The sequence below is a fragment of the Saccostrea echinata genome, unplaced genomic scaffold (assembly GCF_033153115.1).
Source record: "Saccostrea echinata isolate AGI-Se365-2 ecotype Australia unplaced genomic scaffold, CSIRO_AGI_Sech_v1 ptg000025l, whole genome shotgun sequence".
In the NCBI taxonomy this organism is placed as follows: Eukaryota; Metazoa; Mollusca; class Bivalvia; order Ostreida; family Ostreidae; genus Saccostrea; species Saccostrea echinata.
In genome coordinates this window covers 17,216,666-17,240,008 of record NW_026889774.1, presented here as the reverse complement: position 1 = coordinate 17,240,008, position 23,343 = coordinate 17,216,666, and the positions used below count along the sequence as shown (strand labels likewise).

The 23,343-nt window shown below is 34.1% G+C and overlaps 1 protein-coding gene across 2 annotated transcripts in view; it reads right to left on the bottom strand.

Annotated features, from left to right (window-relative positions):
* Positions 1 to 23,343, bottom strand: part of LOC133192068 (protein-associating with the carboxyl-terminal domain of ezrin-like) — a 474,471-nt gene that overhangs the window by 66,149 nt on the left and 384,979 nt on the right. For both annotated transcript variants that reach the window (XM_061327911.1, XM_061327912.1), the window contains one exon: positions 8,063 to 8,313. In XM_061327911.1, the coding sequence (XP_061183895.1) occupies positions 8,063 to 8,313 (251 nt within the window). The remainder of the gene's footprint in view (positions 1 to 8,062; positions 8,314 to 23,343) is intronic.

The window sequence follows — 23,343 nt, the reverse complement described above, 5'->3', positions numbered from 1 at the left end:
TTTCGCTGCTTACATTTAATGATCTTTTTTTCAAAGGGTCTGTCCTAGAGACAGGGGATCAACTGCATGGACATGTTTGACGTTTGACCTTGAAATATAGGTCAAGGTCAAAGGTCAAGGTCATTTAAAAACATAAGAAATTCCTTATATATGTGTGAAATATAGCAATTCACCAAATGACCTTGAACCTTGACCTTTGACCTTGACCTTGGGTCAAATGGAAAAGTAAGGACATGCATCCAGCTCCAGTATCAGGTAAAAACATAGAAAGTAAAGATTTCTTGGTGGTTTTTTTTTTTTTTTTTTTTTTTTTTTTGTAATGACCTTTGACCTTGACCTTTGACCATGACCCAAAGGTCACAATGAGGCTTAAGGATGTGGAAGTAGTTACAATTCTTAGTTTAAAAGAGGATAAAATAAATAATTCATCCCCCCTTCTTAAAAAAAAAAAAAAAAAAAAAAAAAAAAATCACATCAACAACAACGTAGAATATTACTCTAGAATTCAAACCAGACCTCGGATCGACACCAAATTCGGTAAAAATGTAGTATAGACCTCAGAGAAACTTTCTGGAGAGTTTTACGGTGAGTCTTATAAGTTTATAGAAGTCATGAAGTTTCACGGCAAAAACTACAAGTTCTGTTGTGTTTGAAATTTAAGTGCATTTGAACGAAGAAATGATCTAAACCTTTTATCGGCTATTTCTTCAGATGTCGATAGTAGCATTCAATTCTCCTGATATGATACGACATTTTAATACCAAGCATTCTCTCTTTCTTTTACATTTGGAATTTATTTGATTTTTATTTAGAATTAATCAGTTTCCAGAAATAGCGATTTTCGATATATAAAAAAAACAATTTTCGCTTTCATTGTCGTGTTTCCCTTCTAAAAATGCATGCTGGGAGTTTAATTTGTGCTACACATATTTAATTTAACCCAAAGAAATGCTTATTTAAATGTTTCCTACTTATTTCAGGATATTCAGTCAGAAATGTTAAAATCCGAACCCGATCTTTTAAGCTTACAACAAAGCTATTTACAAAAAATTCAGCATGCTCACAATATCGATGAATCGGGCTACAGTCCATTAATACATTTTCATTAGGGAACAGTGTTAACGTTTTCTCACGCAGCCCGTCCCTTGTTATTTTATATACTGCTTGCAAGTTCAGGAACTATTTCCTTTAACGGAACTTCTTTCTTCCCCTACCGATTCTAAAAATACGCTTGCATTTATTCTATACTCCTAAACATTTTAACTTACTGATGTTATCGCAATGCGTGGCCTAATGGTTAGTGCACCTGCCTTTCAATCCAAGGGTTTTGAGTTCGAGCCCAGCTGGAGGAGCAATTTTTTTTGGGGGGGGGGGTTGCATTTTTTTTCTTTTTTTTTTCAGCCCAAATGACACGGAAACACTTAAAAAGGTGGAAAGGCCTCTAATTGTTCTCTGAACAATTAGTTTACTAGTTATTATTATTAAGGTCTTCCGTTTCAGACGGAAGACCTTATAGTGATTCTACTGTTTATTATTATTATTATTTTTTTCCCGTTTTTTGTCCAAGCGATTTCTCAGAGATGGCTCAATGGATTTTCTTGAAACATTCAGGGATTATGACAAATAAAATAAACTAAAAACATTTTTAAGGATTTTGCAAAATTCACTTTCAGTCGTCAGATATGTCCAATTTCCGTTTTTTCAAAAGATATCATGTCCGGACGATATCTCAGAAACAGTAAAAGATTAAGACCTCAAACTTTCAGGGATTATAGATCATGACAAGTACATTTGTGGAACATGTTCAAATCCGTCAGCCGTCACTTCCGGTCGTCACAGGAAGTGATAAAAGAAATCGAAAATTTCAACTTTTCTTATTTTAATCAAATCTTGCATCACATTATTGCGTCTGTTTTGCAGTTTCGAAATATGTTGGTCCCACCGGAAACAGAAACGCCAACTTCCGGTTACAAGCGAAAAACTACATAATTTGAGTATTTTACTTTCCCATAAATATCGCTTATGGATAAAGTATTTGAAATGATTTTTAGATATGTTATTTAGACTGCAAATGTCTAGAGTAACGTCAAATATCTTGGTAAAATTCACTTCCGGTCGCGTGTTTTACTGTCCGCAAAATGAGAACTTGTCAAAGTGAGATCTCAGAAACGGTAAGAGATTAAGACACCAAACTGATACGAGTAATAGAGCAAAATGAGTAGGCAAAAACCGTTGGGTTAATAGCGTCAGCCGTCACTTCCGGTCGTTACAGGAAGTGATCAAAGAAATCAAAAGTTTAAACTTTTCTCTTTTAAAATAAAACTTGCATCATATAATTGAATCTCTTTCACAGTTTCTATATGTGTTGGTCTCACTGGAAACAAAAAACGACAACTTCCGGTTATAAGAGAGAAACTATGTAATTGGGATTTTTAACTGTCACAAAAATATCACTTATTGATAAAGTTTTTGAAATGATTTTCACAAAATGTTATTTGAGACTGCAATTGTCTAGTGTGAAGTCAACCATCTTAGGAAAATGCACTTCCGGTCGCGTGTTTTTCTGTCCTCAAATTGAGATTTTGTTCACCTTATTGCTCAAAACGGTACATGAATGAAGTCTAAAACTTTCAGAACTGATAGCCAGTCACCAGTTTACTTACATTATGTAAAAAACGTACGTTGCCGTCACTTCCGGTCGTGACAGGAAGCGATGCAAAAAAGTGAATTTTTAAAGTTTTTTTCTTTTTACAGAAAAGTTTGACTAATGCAGATGTTAGATAGACCATGACCATGCAAATTATTTACATCGGAAGTGCCAACAAAAAAACCTGAAGTTGTCTCAAACATGAGTAGTTTTTCATGGAAACATTTAGGGATGATCAGTTGTGAATAATTTAGGTGTAGAATGAATATTTTATTCGTTTGGAACACTTTCGTTCATGACGAAGTACATAAAGAAAACAGAAAAGTAATTCCGTTTGTTTTTATCTGTATCTACATATCTTTGAGAGCCTTGAGATAACTTTTGTTAATTATTTAGAGTAATCTTATTGAGAAAATTGTGTTTGGTTTTCAAAGAAGTCAAGAAAACTGAAGACCTGTTATTGCCTAGGCAATAAGTATCTAGTTATTATTATTTTTCTTCCCGGACTTTTGAAACTGCAAGACTTATCGAAAAACTTTATAGGTCATGATACTGGATATCAAAAGTTATTCCGAAAAACGACCCCCCGTGTTTGACCTATGACCTCCTACGAAGTTATTGCCCCTTTCGCAAGAATAGCTTGTTATCGCTACTCCTTCGAAACCATAAACCGTAGAGGAACGGAACCTTCACCAATGTCTTCGACTAATTGAGGGGACTCTTCAGTCTTTTCATTGCGAAAGTATTCGTCAACCCCTTTTATGAGTTATTGCCCCTGAAAGTTTATGAAACTTACGAATAATTAAAAATTTTCAAAACGATAAGTTGTAGAGAGATGGGACCAACTGCATAGGATTCAATGACCTTTGACCTTCAAATATATGCAAAGGTCAAAGGTCAAGGTCATTCAAAATATGAGAAATTAAGCTCTTTTTATAGATCTTTTGTCTTTCAACATATCCTAAATATCTTTGCATCATTAATATGTACTCTTAAATCTATTTCAAAGATATCATTCTTGTCCCCTAAGCTTAACCCCTTTGAAAGTTATTGCCCCTTGTGCGAAAAACATTGTTATCGCTACTCCTCTGAAACCGTAGATTGTAGAGACATCAAACCTTCACTAATGTCTTCAGGGTCTTTAGACACAACTTCAATCTATTCAGTGCAAAAGGATCCGATGACCCCTTATATGAGTTATCACCCTTTAACGTCTTTGCGCTTACTATTAAACCTTGTAACTTTAAAACTAAAAGTCGTGGAAGCATGAGACCAATTGCAATGTGATTCATGACCTTTGACCTTCAATATGCGGAAAAGGTTAAAGGTCAAGGTCATTTCAAAATTTTTAAAATTTTCATTTTTTTAATCTTTCAAGCCTTTATGGATTCTTTTTGGATAAAAATTAACTTTAGAGAGAAAAATATATAAATTAAAGAAACCTAAAGAAGGTGGAAAGACCTCTAATTGTTCTGTGAACAATTAGTCTACTAGTTTGTTTCTGTGTTCGTGTAGCGCTGACTATAGCATTTTTCTTCTTTTTTTACAACCCAAATTACATGGAAACATTTAGAAAGGTGGAAACACCTCTAATTGTTCTGTGAACAATTAGTCTACTAGTTAGGTCTTTCCACCTTTCTGTGGAAAGACCTCTTGAAATGTTTATGTTTATTATTATTTTTTTTCCGCTAGGACTTTTGACACTGAAAGACTTATCGACAAACTTTATATTTCATAATACTCGACATCTAAAGTTATTTTGAAAAATGACCCAACGCGTGTGTCCTGTGACCCCTTTCACAGTTATTGCCCCTTTTGCTAAAAACCTTGTTATCGCTACTCCTCCGAAACCGTAAACCGCAGAGGTACGAAACCTTCATCAATGTCTTTGAAAAAAGTTATTGCCCCTTGTGCGAAAAACCTTGTTATCGCAACTCCTCAGAAACAGTAAACCGTAGAGACACGAAACCTACACTAATTTCTTCTGGGTCTTTGGACACAACTTCAATCTTTTCAGTGCAAAAGGATCTGATGACCCCTTATATGAGTTATCACCCTTTAACATCTTTGCGCTTGCTATTAACCCTTATAACTTTAAATGTATAAGTCATAGAGGCATGGGGTCAATTGCAATGTGACCCTTGACCTTGAAAATTCAATGAAAGTCAAAGGTTAAGGTCATTTCAAAATTATTGAATTTTCATTTTTTTCTATCTTTCAAGCCATTTCTGAATTCTTTTTGCATAAAATTTATCTTTAGAGAGTAAAATATAGAAAATTTAAGAAATTTAAAGAAGGTGGAAAGACCTCTAATTGTTTGAGAACAATTAGTCTACTAGTTATTATTATTTTTCCACCAAGTGTGTTTTTGAGTTTCAAGATTTATCAAAAACATTTATAGTCCATGAGAATGTACTCCTTAAAAGATTTTTGCAGTTGACCCTGCGTATATGAACTTTGACCCCTCCAAGAATTATTACCCCTTTCGCAATATAAGCTTGTTATTGCTACTCCTCAGGAACCGTAAACCATAGAGATACTAATCAATCACCAATATCTTCGACTAAGTCAGTAGACACTCTGACCTTTTGAGCGCAGAGGGATTCATCAATCCCTTTAAGTAGTTATTGCCCCTAAAAGTTTTTGAAGTTTACGAATAATGAAAAATTTTCAAAAGGATAAGTTGTAGAGACATGAAACCAACTGCATTAGATTCCTTGACCTCAGACATTAAAGTTTATGTCAAGGTCAGAGGTCAAGGTCATTCCAAATATGAGAAATTAAGCTCTTTTTATAGCTCTTTTGTCTTTCAACATATAGTTTATATCTTTGCATCTTTAAGATGTACTCTTTAAACTATTTCAAAGATTTCAATCTTATCCCCTAAGCTTAACACCTTCAAAAAATATTGCCACTTGTGCGAAAAACCTTGTTATCGCTACTCCTCTGAAACCGTAAACCATAGAAACATGTAACCTTCAGTAATGTCTTCAGGGTCTTTAGACACAAGTTCAGTCTTTTCAGTGCAAAAGGATCTGATGACCCCTTATATGAGTTATTGCCCTTTAACGTCTTTGCGCTTACTATTAACCCTTATAACTTTAAATGTATAAGTCATAGAGGCATGGGGTCAATTGCAATGTGACCCTTGACCTTTGACCTTGAAAATTTAATGAAGGTCAAAGGTTAAGGTCATTTCAAAATTATTAGAATTTTCATTTTTTCTATCTTTCAAGCCATATCTGAATTCCTTTTGCATAAGAATTAACTTTTAATTAGACAGTAAAATATAGAAAATTTAAGAAATTTAAAGAAGGTGGAAAGACCTCTAATTGTTTGAGAACAATTAGTCTACTAGTTCTTTAAGGTTTTGTAAATAAAAGTTATAAAACCACAAATATACACAAAGCCTTTAGTAATATTTTTCTTGCACTGTTTGCAAAGAGACTGAGCTTATGTACATATGAATGATGTTCTGTATATAATCATTCACAAGGATTTCTAAAATGTTCAAAAAAAATTAAAAATAAAATTTGTAATTTAATTAATTACTTTTGCAAAGTTATTGTAAATTAATTAATTACATGTCTTATAAGGTCTGTAATTTAACTGTAATTAAATTGAAAATAAAGTCAAAACAATTGTAATTAAATTAATTACTTTTTAAAGTAATTGACCCCATCTCTGAGTGCAATCCTAACCCAACCTCCCCCCCCCCCCCCTTTCCAAATGTTCATAATCTGAACAAACTTGAATCTATACTACTGGAGGATGCTTCTAAATAAATATGACTAATTATGGCTTTGCTGTTGATGAAAAAATATTTTTAAAGATCTATTTTCCTGTGTATTCCAGCGTAAAGCTTTGATCTCCTATAGTGGATTGACCCTAACCTTGGGGGTCATGATTTGAACAAACCTGTGTCTATTCTATGTCAGGAAGTTTTTTCTGGCTCAGCAGTTCTTGAAAAAAATTTTTTTAAATGACCCTACCCAATCTTCACTATTCTTATTTATCTTTCCTTGGAAGAGGTTGTTGTCCTTAATTCATTTGAACAAAATTGAATCCTTTTTTACAAAAAAATACACTGTGCCAAGTTTTGTTGAAATTGGCCCAGTGATTATGGAGAAGAAGATATAAAATGTGAAATATTTGTGACAATGCAGAAGAATGAAAGACTATGGAGAAATTTTGGCTCACATGAGTTAAAAACATAGTGTACTTAATATTTTTCTGGCCTTAACACAGGACCCTACGTGGCAAGGGATGTTGATATGCACATTGATTGTTCCTTTATCTATAAACAGGCTCCACTAATATGGTTAAAATGAGCTCAGCAATTTCAGAGAATATCAGTAAATAATTTTAGAATGTTAAAAAGTTTAAATTTCAAAACGTCCCCACAATGACCTGAAAAGAAAAAAAAATTGAAGAATGTGAAAAAAGCTACTCAAATACAGGTAACTCTTGATGGCTCGAACTTCGATCTCTCGAAGTTCTTGATCGCTCGAAGTGAGTTTTCCCCTAAATAACTAACCAAATTTACTCTTGATTTCTCGAACTCTTGATCTCTCGAAACCCTTGATCCCTTGAAGTCAAAATGAGGTCCCGCTATGCATATTCTATTGGAATTTACCCTCGATACCTCGAAGTGGCTATGTGTATACAAGGTTATATAATTAGCACCTTTACCTGGACATTTAAATGGGCACAGGCAGAAGTCGCCGGTCTCGAGGAACGGGATGTTTATTCAGGTAACACTTATGCTGCGAGGTGATAATTGGTTTATAATTAATCATATTTAGCCTATATGCTATTTAAATAATTATCAACAACTGTCTTATGATAATTTAGAGACGCAGTGTCAGTGAAAAGTAGTAGTTGGTTAAAAGACGAAATACTAATTTAATTTTTATTTCGAGTCAGTGTCAAAGTTAAACGAAATATGCAAAAGCAGAAACAGCCTCAATGTCAATACGACGAGTATTATTAGATAAATGCAGAATTGCGTTCAATGATCATGTTTGGAATAGTCGTGCAATGCTATGTACTTGCTGTAAAATGTCATTTTTTATGTAACGAATGTGTAGTATTATGTCCGTATTACAAAGAATAAATAAATATATATGAAATGACGATATACATTTTTTGCTTTACTCAGTTTAATGAAATATTCATCTAAATTATGAAAAAATATCATTGTTTTATAAAAACCACATGTAAAAGGTTAGCACTGCATGAAAATCATTACATCCAATAACTAATTTTAAAACCTGTCAACAAACCTGGAAAATTCCGGACTCTTGAAAACTCGAACTCTTGATCTCTCGAAGCTTTTCCTCGGTCCCGCGGACTTCGAGGTATCGAGAGTTACCTGTATGTAATTGATATCCTTAATGAACAAAATTAACATACCCTGATTCCCATATGTCTTGGAAACTGGTTCCTGTTCACTCATGGACATGATTTCTCTATCAGCTATGTTTGCCACAAAACCCTCATTATTTTTGTCAGACATCTCCTTTTCCTTTTCCCTTCTCTCCTTCCTCTTTTGTTGCTGTTCCAGTCTCATTTGTTCCCTGACTAACTTTTGCTCCTTGTTTTGTCTCCCCTGTCTCTTTACATCTGCTATTTTGCTTATGTTTGATGTCCTGGTGTCTGAAGCACTGTTAGTAGTAGAAATGTGTCATCTTTTAACAATTACATTGTAAGGTGATAATGGTTTAGTATAGGAGCAACAATAAGCACCTGAGTCCCGATGCTTTGACTTAATAACAAAAAATATATGTAAAAAGATAACATTTTGATGCTAAGCATCAAATCGGCCACAAACATTCCACATAGTGGTCTTAATACCCTGGATCTTTGTCACATGATACCAATGATTTCTGCAGGAGTGATGATGGACATCACAATAAATGTGATGTTTTGTCATTCACACCTGTAGCATATTCAAAACAAAATAAAGTAACAATATTTTCTCAATTTTGATAAATACTGTAATTTTCTGGAAATTTGCGATTGTATCAAGTTGCTTTTATCCATTATACACTCCCATTCTAGGGAGCACTTCTTGTAAGAATTCTGTCTGAAAAATTATAAATTTGATATTTGATAAAAATTAAAAAAAAATTGAAATGCATTTATAACATTTAAATATCTTGAATAGCTTCTTTGAAACTGAGCTAAACACACATTTGAAGTCGAGGGAAAGATCAAGGTCAAAAATGTTGATGCCAATGAATACATATAGCTCTCATCTTGAAAGGTTTTTAAAAATTTTTCCTATATATACCCATTTAAAACTTAAGGACATTGGCAAGTCAGAGGTTTCCGGAGAAAAAAAGGTTTAATACATGGGTTTTTTCACTTACAAAATAGTGATTGAGAGTGATCTCCTGTGTAGAATTCTCTTTAAGGAGTGAAAACCAATAAAGCGTATGTAACAGAGGTAAACAAAAGCACGCGTACTTCCTTCAATGGGTAGAATCATCTATACAGCAAGAAAGAAAAGAAGTAATGGCTTTGTTAGCTCACCTGAGCCGAAGGCTCAAGTGAGCTTTTCTGATTGAAATTTGTCCGTTGTCTGTCGTCGTTGTCATAGTCATTGTTGTCGTTGTCGTAAACTTTTCACATTTTCATCTTTTTTCAAGAACCACTGGGCCAATTTCAACCAAACTTGCCACAAAGTATCCTTGGGTAAAGGGGAATCAAGTTTGTTCAAATGAAGGGCCATGAAATGAATTCATGAAAAATTAATGGCATCATTTAAAAATCTTCTTCTCAAAAACCACTGTGCTTGAAAATATGAAACTTATATGGAAGCATCCTCAGGTAGTGTAGATTCAAGTTTGTTCCAGTCATGATCCCCGGGGGTAGGGTGGGGCCACAATGGAGGATCAAAGTTTTACATAGGGATACATAGGAAAAATCTTTAAAAATTTTCTTCTCAAGAACAGCAAAGCCATGATGGGTCATATTTATATGGAAGCATCCTCAGGTAGTGTAGATTCAAATTTGTTCCAGTCATGACCCCCGGGGGTAGGGTGGGGTCACAATGGGCGATCAAAGTTTTACATAAGAAGACATAGGAAAAATCCTTTAAAAATCTTCTTCTCAAGAACAGCAAAGCCATGATTGATCATATTTATATGGAAGCATCCTCAGGTAGTGCAGATTCAAGTTTGTTCAAATCATGACCCCAGGGTGAAGGGTAGGGCCACAATGAGCGATCAAAGTTTTACATAGGAATATATACTAGGAAAAATCTTTACAAATCTTCTTCTCAAGAACAGCAAACCCATGATGGGTCATATTTATATGGAAGCATCCTCAGGTAGTGTTGATTCAAGTTTGTTCCAGTCATGACCCCCAGGGGTAGGGTGGGGCCACAATGGGCGATCAAAGTTTTACATAAGAAGACATAGGAAAAATCTTTAAAAATCTTCTTCTCAAGAACAGCAAAGCCATGATTGGTCATATTTATATGGAAGCATCCTCAGGTAGTGTAGATTCAAATTTGTTGAAATCATGACCCCCAGGGGCAGGGTGGGGCCACAATGGGTGATCAAAGTTTTACATAGGAATATATAGGGAACATCTTTAAAAATCTTCTCAAGAACAGCAAAGCCATGATTAGTCATATTTATATGGAAGCATCATCAGGTAATGTAGATTCAAATTTGTACAAATCATGATCCCCTGGAGAATAGAGGGGCCATAACAGGGGATCATACAAAGGATATATCAATCAAAATTTTCTTCTTAACCCGAACAGCAAAACCATTATTTGTCATATTAATTCAAAAGCATCCCTATGAAGTTTAGATTCAAGTTAGTTCAACCCCCCCCCCCCCCCCTCCCCCGAACCAGTTTTATATTTAAACTTTTCAAGACTGAACTGATTTCTGCTTTTTCCTAGCCAGAGTGCTCAGGTGAGCGATGTGGCCCCTGGGCCTCTTGTTGAACATTGTATTCAGGGACAAAGAGCCAACAGGTCATCATTTACCATAGTTATAATAATATGCTCAGTATGCTGGGAAGGGCAAAGATGTGACATCTGAAAGGTAGGCCGACTGAGAACAGTTCTTAGGTGTGAAGGTAGCAGCATTTAGTAACTACGAATAAAAGTTGAAAATAAATCCATATCAATAATTTTATGACAATGTGTTTCAGCAATTCAGTCAATTACATGATAGAAGCAATGAACCAGTCTCTTGACCAATTTTAGCTGTTAAGGGAAGCAACTCAAAAATACATGATTGGTGCCGGTATGCCCATGTCTTGTTTCTATATATACATTTTCAGCCAAAATATCTAGAATTCATAGGATATGAAGATACAATAATGTATATAATACAAAAATTATATGAGATAGCGGGTTTTGGAGAAATATTATGGTGACAAATTATGTAGGTCCCTTTTATCAACATTTTACATAGGAAATGCATTGAGAATTGTAAAACCACTGATTTGACAAAATCTAAAAAAGAAGGTTGGCTTGGTAGGTTAAACAATCCAGAATATAGCCTGTTTATTACATCTAAACCTACTCAAGAGTTCTTGAAAAATTCTATACGATAACCAGGAACCTTGCCAATGTCCTTAAGGGTTAATTAAAAAAAATCAAAGTACTAAAAGTACTGAATCAAGGTGATGTATTCCAGTAAAATGTGAAATCTAGCCCCAAGTTAACTGGCATATACAAAACCTTTTATCAAGAAAACCCTCAATGAAAACCATTGAAAAGCAAAAAGTGAGTAATACGACAAATACATTTTGTAACTTATTTGATCGGAACACTTCTAGTATACCTGTCCCTATAAATATGGTGCTAAAATAGGTGCCGCCGAAGGCGGTGTACAATATAATATGATCGCGTGAGCGATCGACAAAATCGATAAAAAAGGCCACAAATCGCAAATTTGAGCCAAAAATCGTGTTCCTTGTGAAAAATTGGGTTTAAAAAACTGGTTTTTAAGCAGTTTTTAAAATGAGAATTAAAAGGTTTTGTAAAATAACGTACTTGTTTAGTAGATAAAATTTCATTTTGTGTTGTTTAGGAATGTGGTCACATGATCAGTTTTTGACGTAATCTCATATTAAATATTCATGACATGCGTCTCTTGAGTTTTGACGTAATGAAGACTGATGAAGAAGTAGCTGATAGGACTCAAAGTGAAATGCTACTAAAATTGCGAGATTTTTGTGAGAAATGCAGGGATTTAACAAGTGATAACTAATACTAGTAATTGGTTGATTGAATTGTGCATCACCATTAATTTGAAAGAAAAAATATTCTGAATATGGGCATTAGGAGGTTAGGATATCGAGCTTAAGTAAACGATAAGTCGCTTTTACCAATTACTTGCCAAAACTTAGGGCACAATATCGGGCATGTTTCAACATTAGACCAAGGCTAATTCATCCAAGTTTTGCAAAACTTTCCCGTTCTTCCGGTTATTTGTAAGCAAAAATTGCAGCCCAAAGTGATATAGATGCGAGCATGGGTGAATATAAAACAGTTACAATATTCAAGCTATATATAATTATACTCTAACCCTAATCCGTAGATCGCATACAATGCCATATTTAATTAACAGCTTGTTTAAGTTTTGCATGTTTCATGCTTCACTCCTCTAAGATGGTATATCGACACGGTTCGACATTAGGCTGATTCATGCAAGTTTTTGGTCACAAAAAGGCACTGCCAAGATTTGAGAGTGGATTTATAAAACAGTTCCAATCTTAAAACAATATACCCTAACCCTAATCACTCGATCGAATGCGTTTTGTTGAAGCGAGGGGAAAATGGCGGTTTGTTTACATTCTGCATAGCAACGGCAAGGGAAATAACTGCTCATGCGCAATCGCATGATTCTGGGGACTGGCATACTAGAAACTTCCCATTTGATCTATAAAAAACTGAACTAGTTACTTTTAAACAAATGCGAAAATACTAACAAAAGAATCGTTGCCATATGAATGTGTAAAAAAAGGGAACCATGTGTCTTTGAAATTCCAGGCCCCAGGGCCATAAAACTTAGATGAGCTCACTCATGATCTGAGTCTCACTTTTCCACTAATAATTCCTTTTGTAAAGGTGAGATTGGGATCAAAAATGAGCTCGTCTAAGTTTTATGGCCTTGGAGCCACATTAATCACTGATACAGCTAACATCTAATACAATCAAAAAACCCTCTCTTTGATTTCTTTTGATGGGGGGGGGGGAAACCAGGCCCATTTAGACATTTTTTTTTAACTAAATTGGTATAATTTATTTTATTTAATCATATGAAGCATTGTAGACTCAAGATAGATCTGTAGCACACTAGTCGAAAATGATATTCAAATAACTAAAGTTCCATGCATTTTTTTCTGAGCACAAAAATGTACAAAATTTTAGAGCTAATTCTCCATGTTTCAAGACAGTCATATCAAAATGTAACAAGGCTTTTTTCCTAAAATATTGCTTTACTTCATGTATATGCTTTCAAAATCAAATCAATCCCACCCCACAATAATTGTGAATAGCCCTTTTGTGCATTTGCTTGAAACTATTTCCAATGTCATTTTCTCCAGCCATCACAGTAGCTCAGTCGGTAGACCCGGCTGTAGAACTTCCATGGACATGTCTCATTTTTCCATGGGTTCCAGGCTTTTCCATAGAAATTCCATGAAAAAGCCTGGAAACCTTGGACATAGTCCAGGAAACATGGACAAAACAGGCTGGACTTCCATGTCCAGTGTACATGGACACCATATACAGTGTACATGGACAACATTAACATCATGGAAAATGGGTGGAAAATTACTGGAAAGCTGGACTTAGAATTTTTCAACACTCTAACTTTAACATAATTATTGAACTTAGAAATTTTACAGGCCGGAAAAGGCTGGACAAATTGCCTTTGAAGACTTAGTCATTTTTATGCCTTCAGTAGTCAGTTGTAAAATTTCTAAGTCTAAATGTGGCATTCAATGGATTTTTTTCAAAAATCTGTAACTTTTTTCATTTTTATTGTATCAAAGCGTGTTTTTTTGCTATATGAAGCTAAGTTTAATGCCAACCCTTTCAAATGAGAATCTTAATGTTTTTATAATGTTGGGGTTATTAGGTCACCTGAGTCACTCAGGTGACCTATTGCTATCCGTTTTCGTCCGTCGTCGTGTGTCGTCCGTCATGCGTTAACTTTTGAACATTTTTAACTTCTTCTCCAGAACCGCTTAACCAATTTCAACCAAATTTTGTATATAGCATCTATGAGTGAAGGGGAACAAAAATTGTGAATTTCATGGTCCCTGCCCCCCTGGGGCCTGAGGGGTGGGGCTAAAACCACTAAAATTAATGCAATCTTTAAAACATTTCTTCTTTACTCCTGGACATCAAGCAGTCAAACTGTTGGCATGATTGTAATAAGCATTGAACCCTCTACCAAAATTGTGAAATTCATGGCCCCAGGGTCAGGGGTTCTGGTGCTAGGGTGGGGCTATATAGATCATATAGTGAAAGTGCATTATTTCTTTGAAAATCTTCTTCTCTGCTCCTGGGTATCAAATAAACAAATTAAGTACATAGTTATGAAGAGCAAGAGTGCCTCTTCCAAAATTGTGAATTTCATGGCCCCAGGGTCAGGGGTTCAGGTGTTAGGGCGGTGCTCTATTGATTATATAGTGAAAATGCATTAATTCTTTGAAAATCTTCTTCTCTGTTCCTGGGTATTAAATAAACTAACCAAGTATATAGTTATGATGAGCAAGAGTGCCTCTTCCAAAATTGTGAATTTCATGGCCCCAGGGTCAGGAGTTCTGGTGTTAGGGTGGGGCTCTATTGATTATATAGTGAAAATGCCTTAATTCTTTGAAAATCTTCTTCTCTGCTCCTGGGTATTAAATAAAATAACTAAGTACATAGTTATGATGAGGAAGAGTGCCTCTTCCAAAATTGTGAATTTCATGGCCCCAGGGTCAGGGGTTCTGGTGTTAGGGCGGGGCTCTATTGACTATATTGTGAAAATGCATTAATTCTTTGAAAATCTTCTTCTCTGCTCCTGGGTATTAAATTAAGTAACTAAGTACAAAGTTATGATGAGCAAGTGTGCCTCTTCCAAAATTGTGAATTTCATGGCCTCAGGGTCAGGGGTTCAGGTGTTAGGGTGGGGCTCTATTGATTATATAGTGAAAATACATTAATTCTTTGAAAATCTTCTTTTCTGCTCCTGGGTATTAAATAAACTAACTAAGAACATAAATATGATGAGCATGGCTGCCTTTTCAGAAATTGTGAATTTCATGGCCCCAGGGTCAGGGGTTCAGGTGTTAGAGTGGGGCTCTATTGATTATTTGCATTAATTCTTTGAAAATCTTCTTCTCTGTTCCTGGGTATTAAATAAACTAACTTAGTGCATAGTTATGATGAGCATGGTTGCCTCTTCCGATATTGTGAATTTCATGGCCCCTGGGTCGGGGTGTTGGTGTCAGGGTGGGGCTCAATTGATATATATAGTGAAAATGCATTATTTCTTTGAAAATCTCTCTCCTGGATATTAAATAAACCAAGTACATAGTTATGATCAGCATGGCTGCCTCCTCAGAAATTGTGAATTTTGTGGCCCCTGGGTGAAGGGTTCTGCTGTTAGGGTGGGGTTCTATTGATTATATAGGGAAAATGCATAAATTCTTTCAAAATCTTCTTCTCTGCTCCTGGGTATTATTCAAAGAAAGTGCATGGTTATGATAAGGAAGAATGCCTCTTCCAAAATTGTGAAAATCATGGCCCCTGGGTCAGGGTTCTGGTGAAGGGGGGGGGCTCTATTGATTTTATAGTGAAAATGCATAATTTCTTTCAAAATATTTTTTCTACTACTGGTAATAAAGCAAAGGTCTTCTTCCAGAATTGTGAGTTCATGGCTCCTAGGTAAGATGTTCTGGTGTAAAGGGGGGGGGGGGGCTTTATTTATTTAATTATATAGTGAACATGCATTTCTTTGAAAATCTTCTATGCTTCTGGGCATATTTGAGGCAAACAGAGTAAAAGTTTTAGTATGCAAGGGTATTTTTATCAGAGACCAATGTGAGACATAGTAATTTGGGATTAAAAATAGACATTTTGTTAATAGTCTGCATGGTTATAGTGTTAAATGGAGGACAGATAGATGCTATACCAATTATTCTGTTGATGCTTATCATACTATTTTTCTTGCTTTTGGGCAACATTTAAAGCTTCATTTATCAGTTTATGAATCCTCTAAATTGTTGTATTGTACTCAGGTGACCGTTAAGGCCATTGGGCCTCTTGTTTATGTAAAATTAGGTGATTCTGTAAATGGAATTAAAATCATATTGAATCACTAAAATTCAAACACAATTATCCTGATCTGTTTCCAATTTTACTTACAAGATACAAGTTAGAGAACAGTCTTTATGCAAACTTAGCAAGTCAAAGCAGCATTTGTCATACTGAGTGGATTGAAAATTCTTTTAGTCAGTTTTTTTTAACCTGCAATAATTTAGTACTTCTGTTCCATTGTTCAATTTTGATTGTGTTTAATACAGCAAATGATACCTTTCAGAAGAAATGCATATCTCATGTATCATCTATTTGTACTAATATAGATATCAGAATAACATATTAAAAGACAATTACAAATGGTAGAAATAGAGAGAAAAAAAACAAAATGCTTTTAAGAATCTTTATTGAAAAATTCTTTCTTTTTATACCCCAAAAATGCTTCAGAATGAATTTTGCCTTAAAAAGTTCCCCAAAAAATATACCAATGTTCATATATAATCTAAGGCTAAGAAAAATAAACCTTCAGATTATTAGTCCCCAAAGAATTTGTTTACTAGATTTATATCTATCACTATCAACTTATAAAAGAGGGGTGCTTGTGATTAAACATCTAAAGCATTGGCTCAGGTGAGCTATAAAATAAATCAGTTCTTACAGAAGGTTTTCTTCGTCTGTAAAAATATTCAAGCAATGAATTTAGTTGTATATACATATTATTGTATAAAAATCCAGAACATATTAAATTAAAAAAAAATGCACGAATCGGTTTGTGTACAAATCGACTTGACACATCATTATTGGTTCTGTATCAACCGATCCGATTGGCCGAAGTTTCCAAACCGCGCCATTTTGAGCGGGAGAGGTAGAGAAGAACCGCCAAGCCACCAACTGTCGTGCACTGGGAGGATAAGTTTGTAAGCATTATTATCAATTTTATAAGTTTAACTCCTTAGAAATCAATAAATTGAAGTTCTACTTCAATGTGTCCGTCTTGCCGACTAAATTTCAGAGTTGCATGATAAAACATGATTTATGAATGTTTTTGTTTACTTGAATGATAAAATTCTATTAACAGTCAGGGTCATGATGGAATCAAGTTATTATTTAAAATAACTTTTTTAGGTTATTTCACTTATTTATTACTAAACAAAGAAATAACTCATTTGACTTAATTCTTAAAATGTAGAATGCCTATCAATTTTGCCAAAAAACATCAATATTCTGAGTTTGCTGCTGATTTAAGATGATGTAAGGCTGAGAAAGTTGTAAATATATATGTTAATAGACTCAACAGACTTCATATCTCCTGAGCAGATAGGATGATATTTATCAAAATATCATGATATTTTTCAGGGAAAAATAATTCCATTTCATGAACATTTCAGAGGTCAATTACACAACTTCCGCCAATTTTGCCAACAGTGAGACTAATTTTCCTAAAATCCTTGGATATTACTATACAATCTCTATGTCTTACATTTTTTGTGCAAAGCTGTAGATTTTTGTGCAAGAGTTCTAAAGTGAGGTTGGTTAAGGTTGAAATAACTGAAATAAGTTATGATTTGTTGAATTTCAACTTGTTAAGTCTTAAAGATAGATTACTTTTACCGTCATGAACCTTTTCCATCTACTTAATAACCCAAGAACAGCATGAATAAAGTTTTTCAGATACCACTAGGTTTAAAATAATGAATAGTAGAGTATCAATAATGGGAATAAGTTACTGAAGAAAAGCATAATCAGGGAAAGATATCCCAAAATAATGGCATTTATTAACTTAAACAAATTATTTTACAAATAACTTGTTTCCATGATGCCCTTGACTGATTAAAATAATTATTTTCTACACGTTTACATTTATAAATATGTGTAAAATGGAAGGTATCTTCTGAATTTCTGAGAATCAGGTAACGAAATCGGCACTGCGCGGTACCAAACTTCACAATATTATACATATAGTTCATTATAAATTTTAAGCTTGAATTCCATATAATGCTTTACTGGATGAGAAAATATTGCGTATTGACCGAGTTTTATGGTCATGAAAACATAGTATGTAACAGTCCGCCATTTTGAATTTTGGTGGGACTTTCCAAGATTCTTTTATTTGTTTACACAGGTAAATCACGTGATTTCTAACTGTAGTATGATGCAATCATCTATTGTTAACCTACAAGTGGCCACCCGTGTTCTAGTAGTTGTAAACAAGTGGTAATTAAGTCAAATCAACAATGAAATACACATGCGTCGAAAGTCATCATTAAGGGGTAAAGGATGGAAAGGTCTAAGGGGAATAGAGTTAAGGTCTAAAAAAAAAAGTTTGTTTCCTGTAACCCTAAGAACTATAACTCTTCCATGGTGGAAATAGGACATATTTGAATCAAATTTGGCATAAAGGATCCTTGGGGGAAGTGAACTGAAGTTTGTTAAAATGTCAAAGGCCATGCCCCCTAATTGCAGACAAGTCAGTTTTCCACTTCAGTTTGAAAAATGTACCTATGTTACATGCTGGCTCAGATTTTTATTTTTTTGATTTTTAAGAAAATTTATTTACCTTTTTTTTGTAGACACAGTTGGTGAACATGACCATAGGTATTTTAGACTATGGTAAGGCAGCGAAACTGTTTTGCTCCTTTACCCCACTGAGGAGACTCGGGGAGGTGTCTCACTGGAGCCAAAGCAAATGGCAGCCTTTCAGCTCAAAAGACCCCTCAAAGTTGACTGTCATTTATGGTAAGAGTTATATATTTAAATATTTGTGTCCTTCTTATGTCTCATGTTTGAAATAGAAATCAACTACTCAACTCCTGTATCACAATTTTTTTTTGAGCTTAAAAAATGAACACTAGGCTATCTTTCTTGCTTAACCATGAATGCTATTTATTTTCCTTCTGCAGAAATCATGGCTGAGAAATATGCTGTTTCAACATTCATACGATTCATACGATAAAATACGAGACATACTAAAGCCTTCCCGAAACAAGTGACTTTTTAGGCCAGAACACAGCCTGTGGTGCAAGTCTGTAACTTTGAACTAGCAAGAAGTTATTGAATATAGTACATGTAAAGAACAGTTTGTAAGCTCCTCTTAAACCACTGCACAGAATTTCGTGAAACTTTGTAAGTATTTAGGACACATTGTGTAAATGTGCATATTACCAGGAAATTCCCATTCCATTATGTTTCTACGAAGTTTGGCACTTTTGAATTTATAATTTTGTTGTTGTTTAAGACAAAAGTGTAGAAGTGCATACCGTAAGTTTTGGAAGATAGGACGATACTTTTTTTCTCAGAACTGCTGGGATCGTCCTATTGAACGAATCGACCTATCTAAGGCCCAAGTTTACGAAAAATGCCCCAAAATCAGTAAAATTTACATTAATTTTAAAGCAAATCTGTGCCATTTTCGTATTTTTTTAAAATTACTTTACCGAGAAAAAAATAATAAGCAATAAAGAATTAAATATTTATTCCATTGATTTCTTACAAAATAAGTTCCATTAAATATCCGTCGATGTACAAAAAAACTTATTATATCATCAATAATGTCTCAAAGTATATTTACAACATGCTGTGTCCATCTTGTGAAGTTGGAAGTTGTAATCGTTTACTAAAAATAAAACCGCAACCGTATCAAAGTTTAAAATACGGAGGAGTTTTCACAATCGCAATTGATTTTTTTTTATTACCATTTATTTGTAATGATTAATTGAAATAGTATACCTAAATATTTTTTCATTGTCTTGTGATATTTATTTAAATGTAAAATGTGTGAAATAAACTGTTGCCAGTAAATTCCTAAAATACCGCTAGTCATAACTATTTTGTTTTATATCCAAGGGGTACACCGAATTATACAAAGATTGGCTTCTAATAGAATTTTAATTGTCTGACAGATAGAGGGATATACACTGTGTACACAAAGGTGTTAACACCTGTAGGTTTAAACACCTGCGGGGCATGATTAACAGATCCACGTGCCGTTACAGGGGTATTAGTGCTATACATCATTGAACAAACAAAACTGTGAAATTCCTGATGACTGTTAAATTGCGAATGTACTCTCAATTAAATTTATTTTTTAACAACAATATCTCAAGCAAATTATAGCATGTTAATATGATTAATTTCAATTGCTCACTGTTACATGTAATAGTCATTTGCGTGTTTTAGCAAATCCCTGAACAAGAAATATAATTGGCGGTCATCGCACTTAATATTGTACCCCGGTAAATAATGTTGGAATAAAAGAATGTGTCCACAATGTTCTAAAATGGAAATGATTATTGTTTGATTTCGGGTATTTCCCTAATTATAGCTGTTGTATACTACCGTATTTATGTGTTTAATGACGGAGTCAAACAACGACGGCGTTGAACAGGCAAGTTGGAGAAAATGCGTTATATCACAATTCAAGGAAGTTTTAACTATGTTTGTGTAAAACACTATTAAAATGCTGTACTCATAAAAATACCAGTTTATTTTCTTCATACGTTAATATCACGGGTTAAGTTAAAGACCTTTACATGTTCTGATACGTAGTTTCTACGTAAGAATCTCTAGAAAGTCGATAAACAAAGCCTCGTCCTATCTTCCAAATCGTCCTATCTAAGGATTTTAAAAAAATTATGGCTGAAAATGAGCCTTTCGACCTATATACCCCATCGACATATACCCCAAAACTTACGGTACTTGCAGAAAGTTTTGATGTGATGATTTTTTGGGAGTTATGCTCATTTTAAAATAATTTTTTTTTTTTTTTTTTTAATTTAATGCCTTAATCCTGCCATTCATTATGTGTAGCATTGTCAAGTAATAGGGGAGCCTGGGGTATGTGAGCTTGCTCACTTTTTCTTTCAATACAACTCAGATTTGGCATATTTATGTTTTGGAAAAAAACTGTATATTGACATTTTTTTTAAGTTTAAGAATACATGAATACATCATTTAAACTTTTGGAGTTTATTTTTCTTGTCATTAAAGAAGATTTGTATGATTCTTGGACAATACTGCTATTTATGTACATTGGAACTTTTATCAAGTAAGGCAATTTGCATGACACCAGAATCTCAAGCAGGGTTTGTCATGTATTGATTTCCAGGTTAGTTCCATGGACTGTCCATGAACAGACTGCCAGGGAAATGCCATGGATATCTAGTAAAATTCCATGGACAAGTGTCCATGGATTCCATGGACAAGTGTCCATGGAATATCTTGCTATATTGCCATGGACATTTTCTAGTTTTTTTTTTCACCCTTATTTTATCAAATATTATTCCTGGAAAAGGAGTCCAAATACTCCAGGCTTTTTCCATGGACACTTTTTTCCATGGATTTTCATGGTATATCCATGGAGTTCCATGGAAGTTCTACAGCCGGGGCTCAGCACTCGCTCCGTGATCGGAAGGCCGTGAGCAGGAACCTCGACCGTGACTGACCTAAGTCATTAAAAATAGGTAGCAACTGTTCCTTTGCCAAGTGCTCGGCACTTTGAAGTGAAAGTTGTGGGTCCTTCAGATGAGACCTTAAACCGAGGCCCCGTGTCACGACAGGCATTGGCTTGATAAAGGTCCCTCACTGCTCAATAGCCCTGAGTGCCAAGTAAAGGTCTAAATTTGATGCCCTTCACCGGTATATGGTGATGTCTCTATACAAGTGAAAAATTCTTGAATGGGACGTAAAATAACATACAATCAATCAATCCATCATTTTCTCCAAATTCATTAATTGTGCTTGTAAATATGTGTAATACCAGTGAAATGCAAAAATGGAATTCAAACCATTCTTTTCAATCATTTTTTTTAAGGCAAAAAATTGAATTTCCAAACTGATTCTAATTCTTTCTTTTTAAATTACCCCAAATCAAATTACATCACAACCACTTCAATCATCACTTAATGAGTCCTTCAGTTAATGCCTGCTCGAAGCAGCTGTGTAGGAAAATGTCATATTTAAAGAAAGGCAATTATACCGCATTCTAAAATCTGACTTATCAAATATACAGTGGATTAGGAGATCCATGATTTTAATGATGGATTAAGTCCACTAATTCAAAATCTATAGCTGTAAGGTTTCAAGATCGAAGGGAAATTATGGATACAACTAACAAAATACTTTGCATAAATTTAATGAGGGGAAAAAAAAAACTTATGTACATGTAATAACAATTTTAAAAATTATGGAAATGCTACTGACTACATTTGAAATGCAGCTTTCTGTTTTAATTGACAGTTGTTAATCCTCTTTTTAGGAAGATTTCACTTATGACACCTTTATGGAAATAAATGCTTCCATCACAAGCCCATCCGTGACTGAAGATTAATATACATGTATTTTTAAAATAAAAAAAAATGATTAACAAATTTCTTAAATCGGTAAATACAGAAAAACAAATTTGTAAACTCAGGGACTAACCTACTAACCTAGACCCAAAATTTAGGGAGAATCACCTCAGATAAAGACCTCAGAAGAAAAATTTAGGGAGACGTTTTAAATTCTACAGAGACTTCTTAGTGCACATTGATCATTATTTAAACTTTAAAAAATCAAATACATGTTAATGTATATACCTTAAATAAATTTATATCCTAAGAATACTTAAAGAGACAGAAGGTATATTTCAAAAAAATAATTATTTGATATTTTCCAATTGCAAGGCATATAAATGTCTACCTGGAAAACACAATTATACGTACATTGTCAATCTAAAGTTTTCAACTGATAGACTTAGGTTTCTCTTCTCAACTCTCCCTATTTTCAGAGCCTTATCAAAGTAAAACTGTAGCAAATTTGTTACATTCTCTTCTAATTTCATTTTCAAAATCCTTATTATTATTTTTTTTTGTGAATGTGTATTTATTAATACATGTATATGAAAACAAAGAATAATATATTAATTACCATATTATAAAAACTAGTAGATCTACTACTGCATGCCGACTGAGCGACTTAATCATGCAATCAGCCTTGTTTTTCACATGTGGGATCAATAGCTCTAAAATATATGTCTGTATTCACAGCATGAATTAATCTTTTGACAAAAAAAATAGTTGAAATTCATCTCCAACATCTTTGGTATGACATCGATAGAGGTCCAGCTTTTTGTTTCTTGTTGTGTATAACTTGTAACAACGTACTTTTTAAAATGTAGAAGCGTAAATTCTAGAGGAGTTCCGATCGAGTATTCGATGAAGTGGTCATTAGCAGCGAAATAGATGCAAGCGCCCTGCTGTTACTCACCTATTTAAACAGTGACAATACCAAACCTATTCATTTTATAGAATAGTGACAATATTATTACATGTTCTTAACACATTTTAAAAAAATGATTTACAAAACAGAGGGGGTGAAAATGTTAAACTTTGCTTTTGTGATAATTTACGCTAAAGTTTTGAGCTCAACAGCA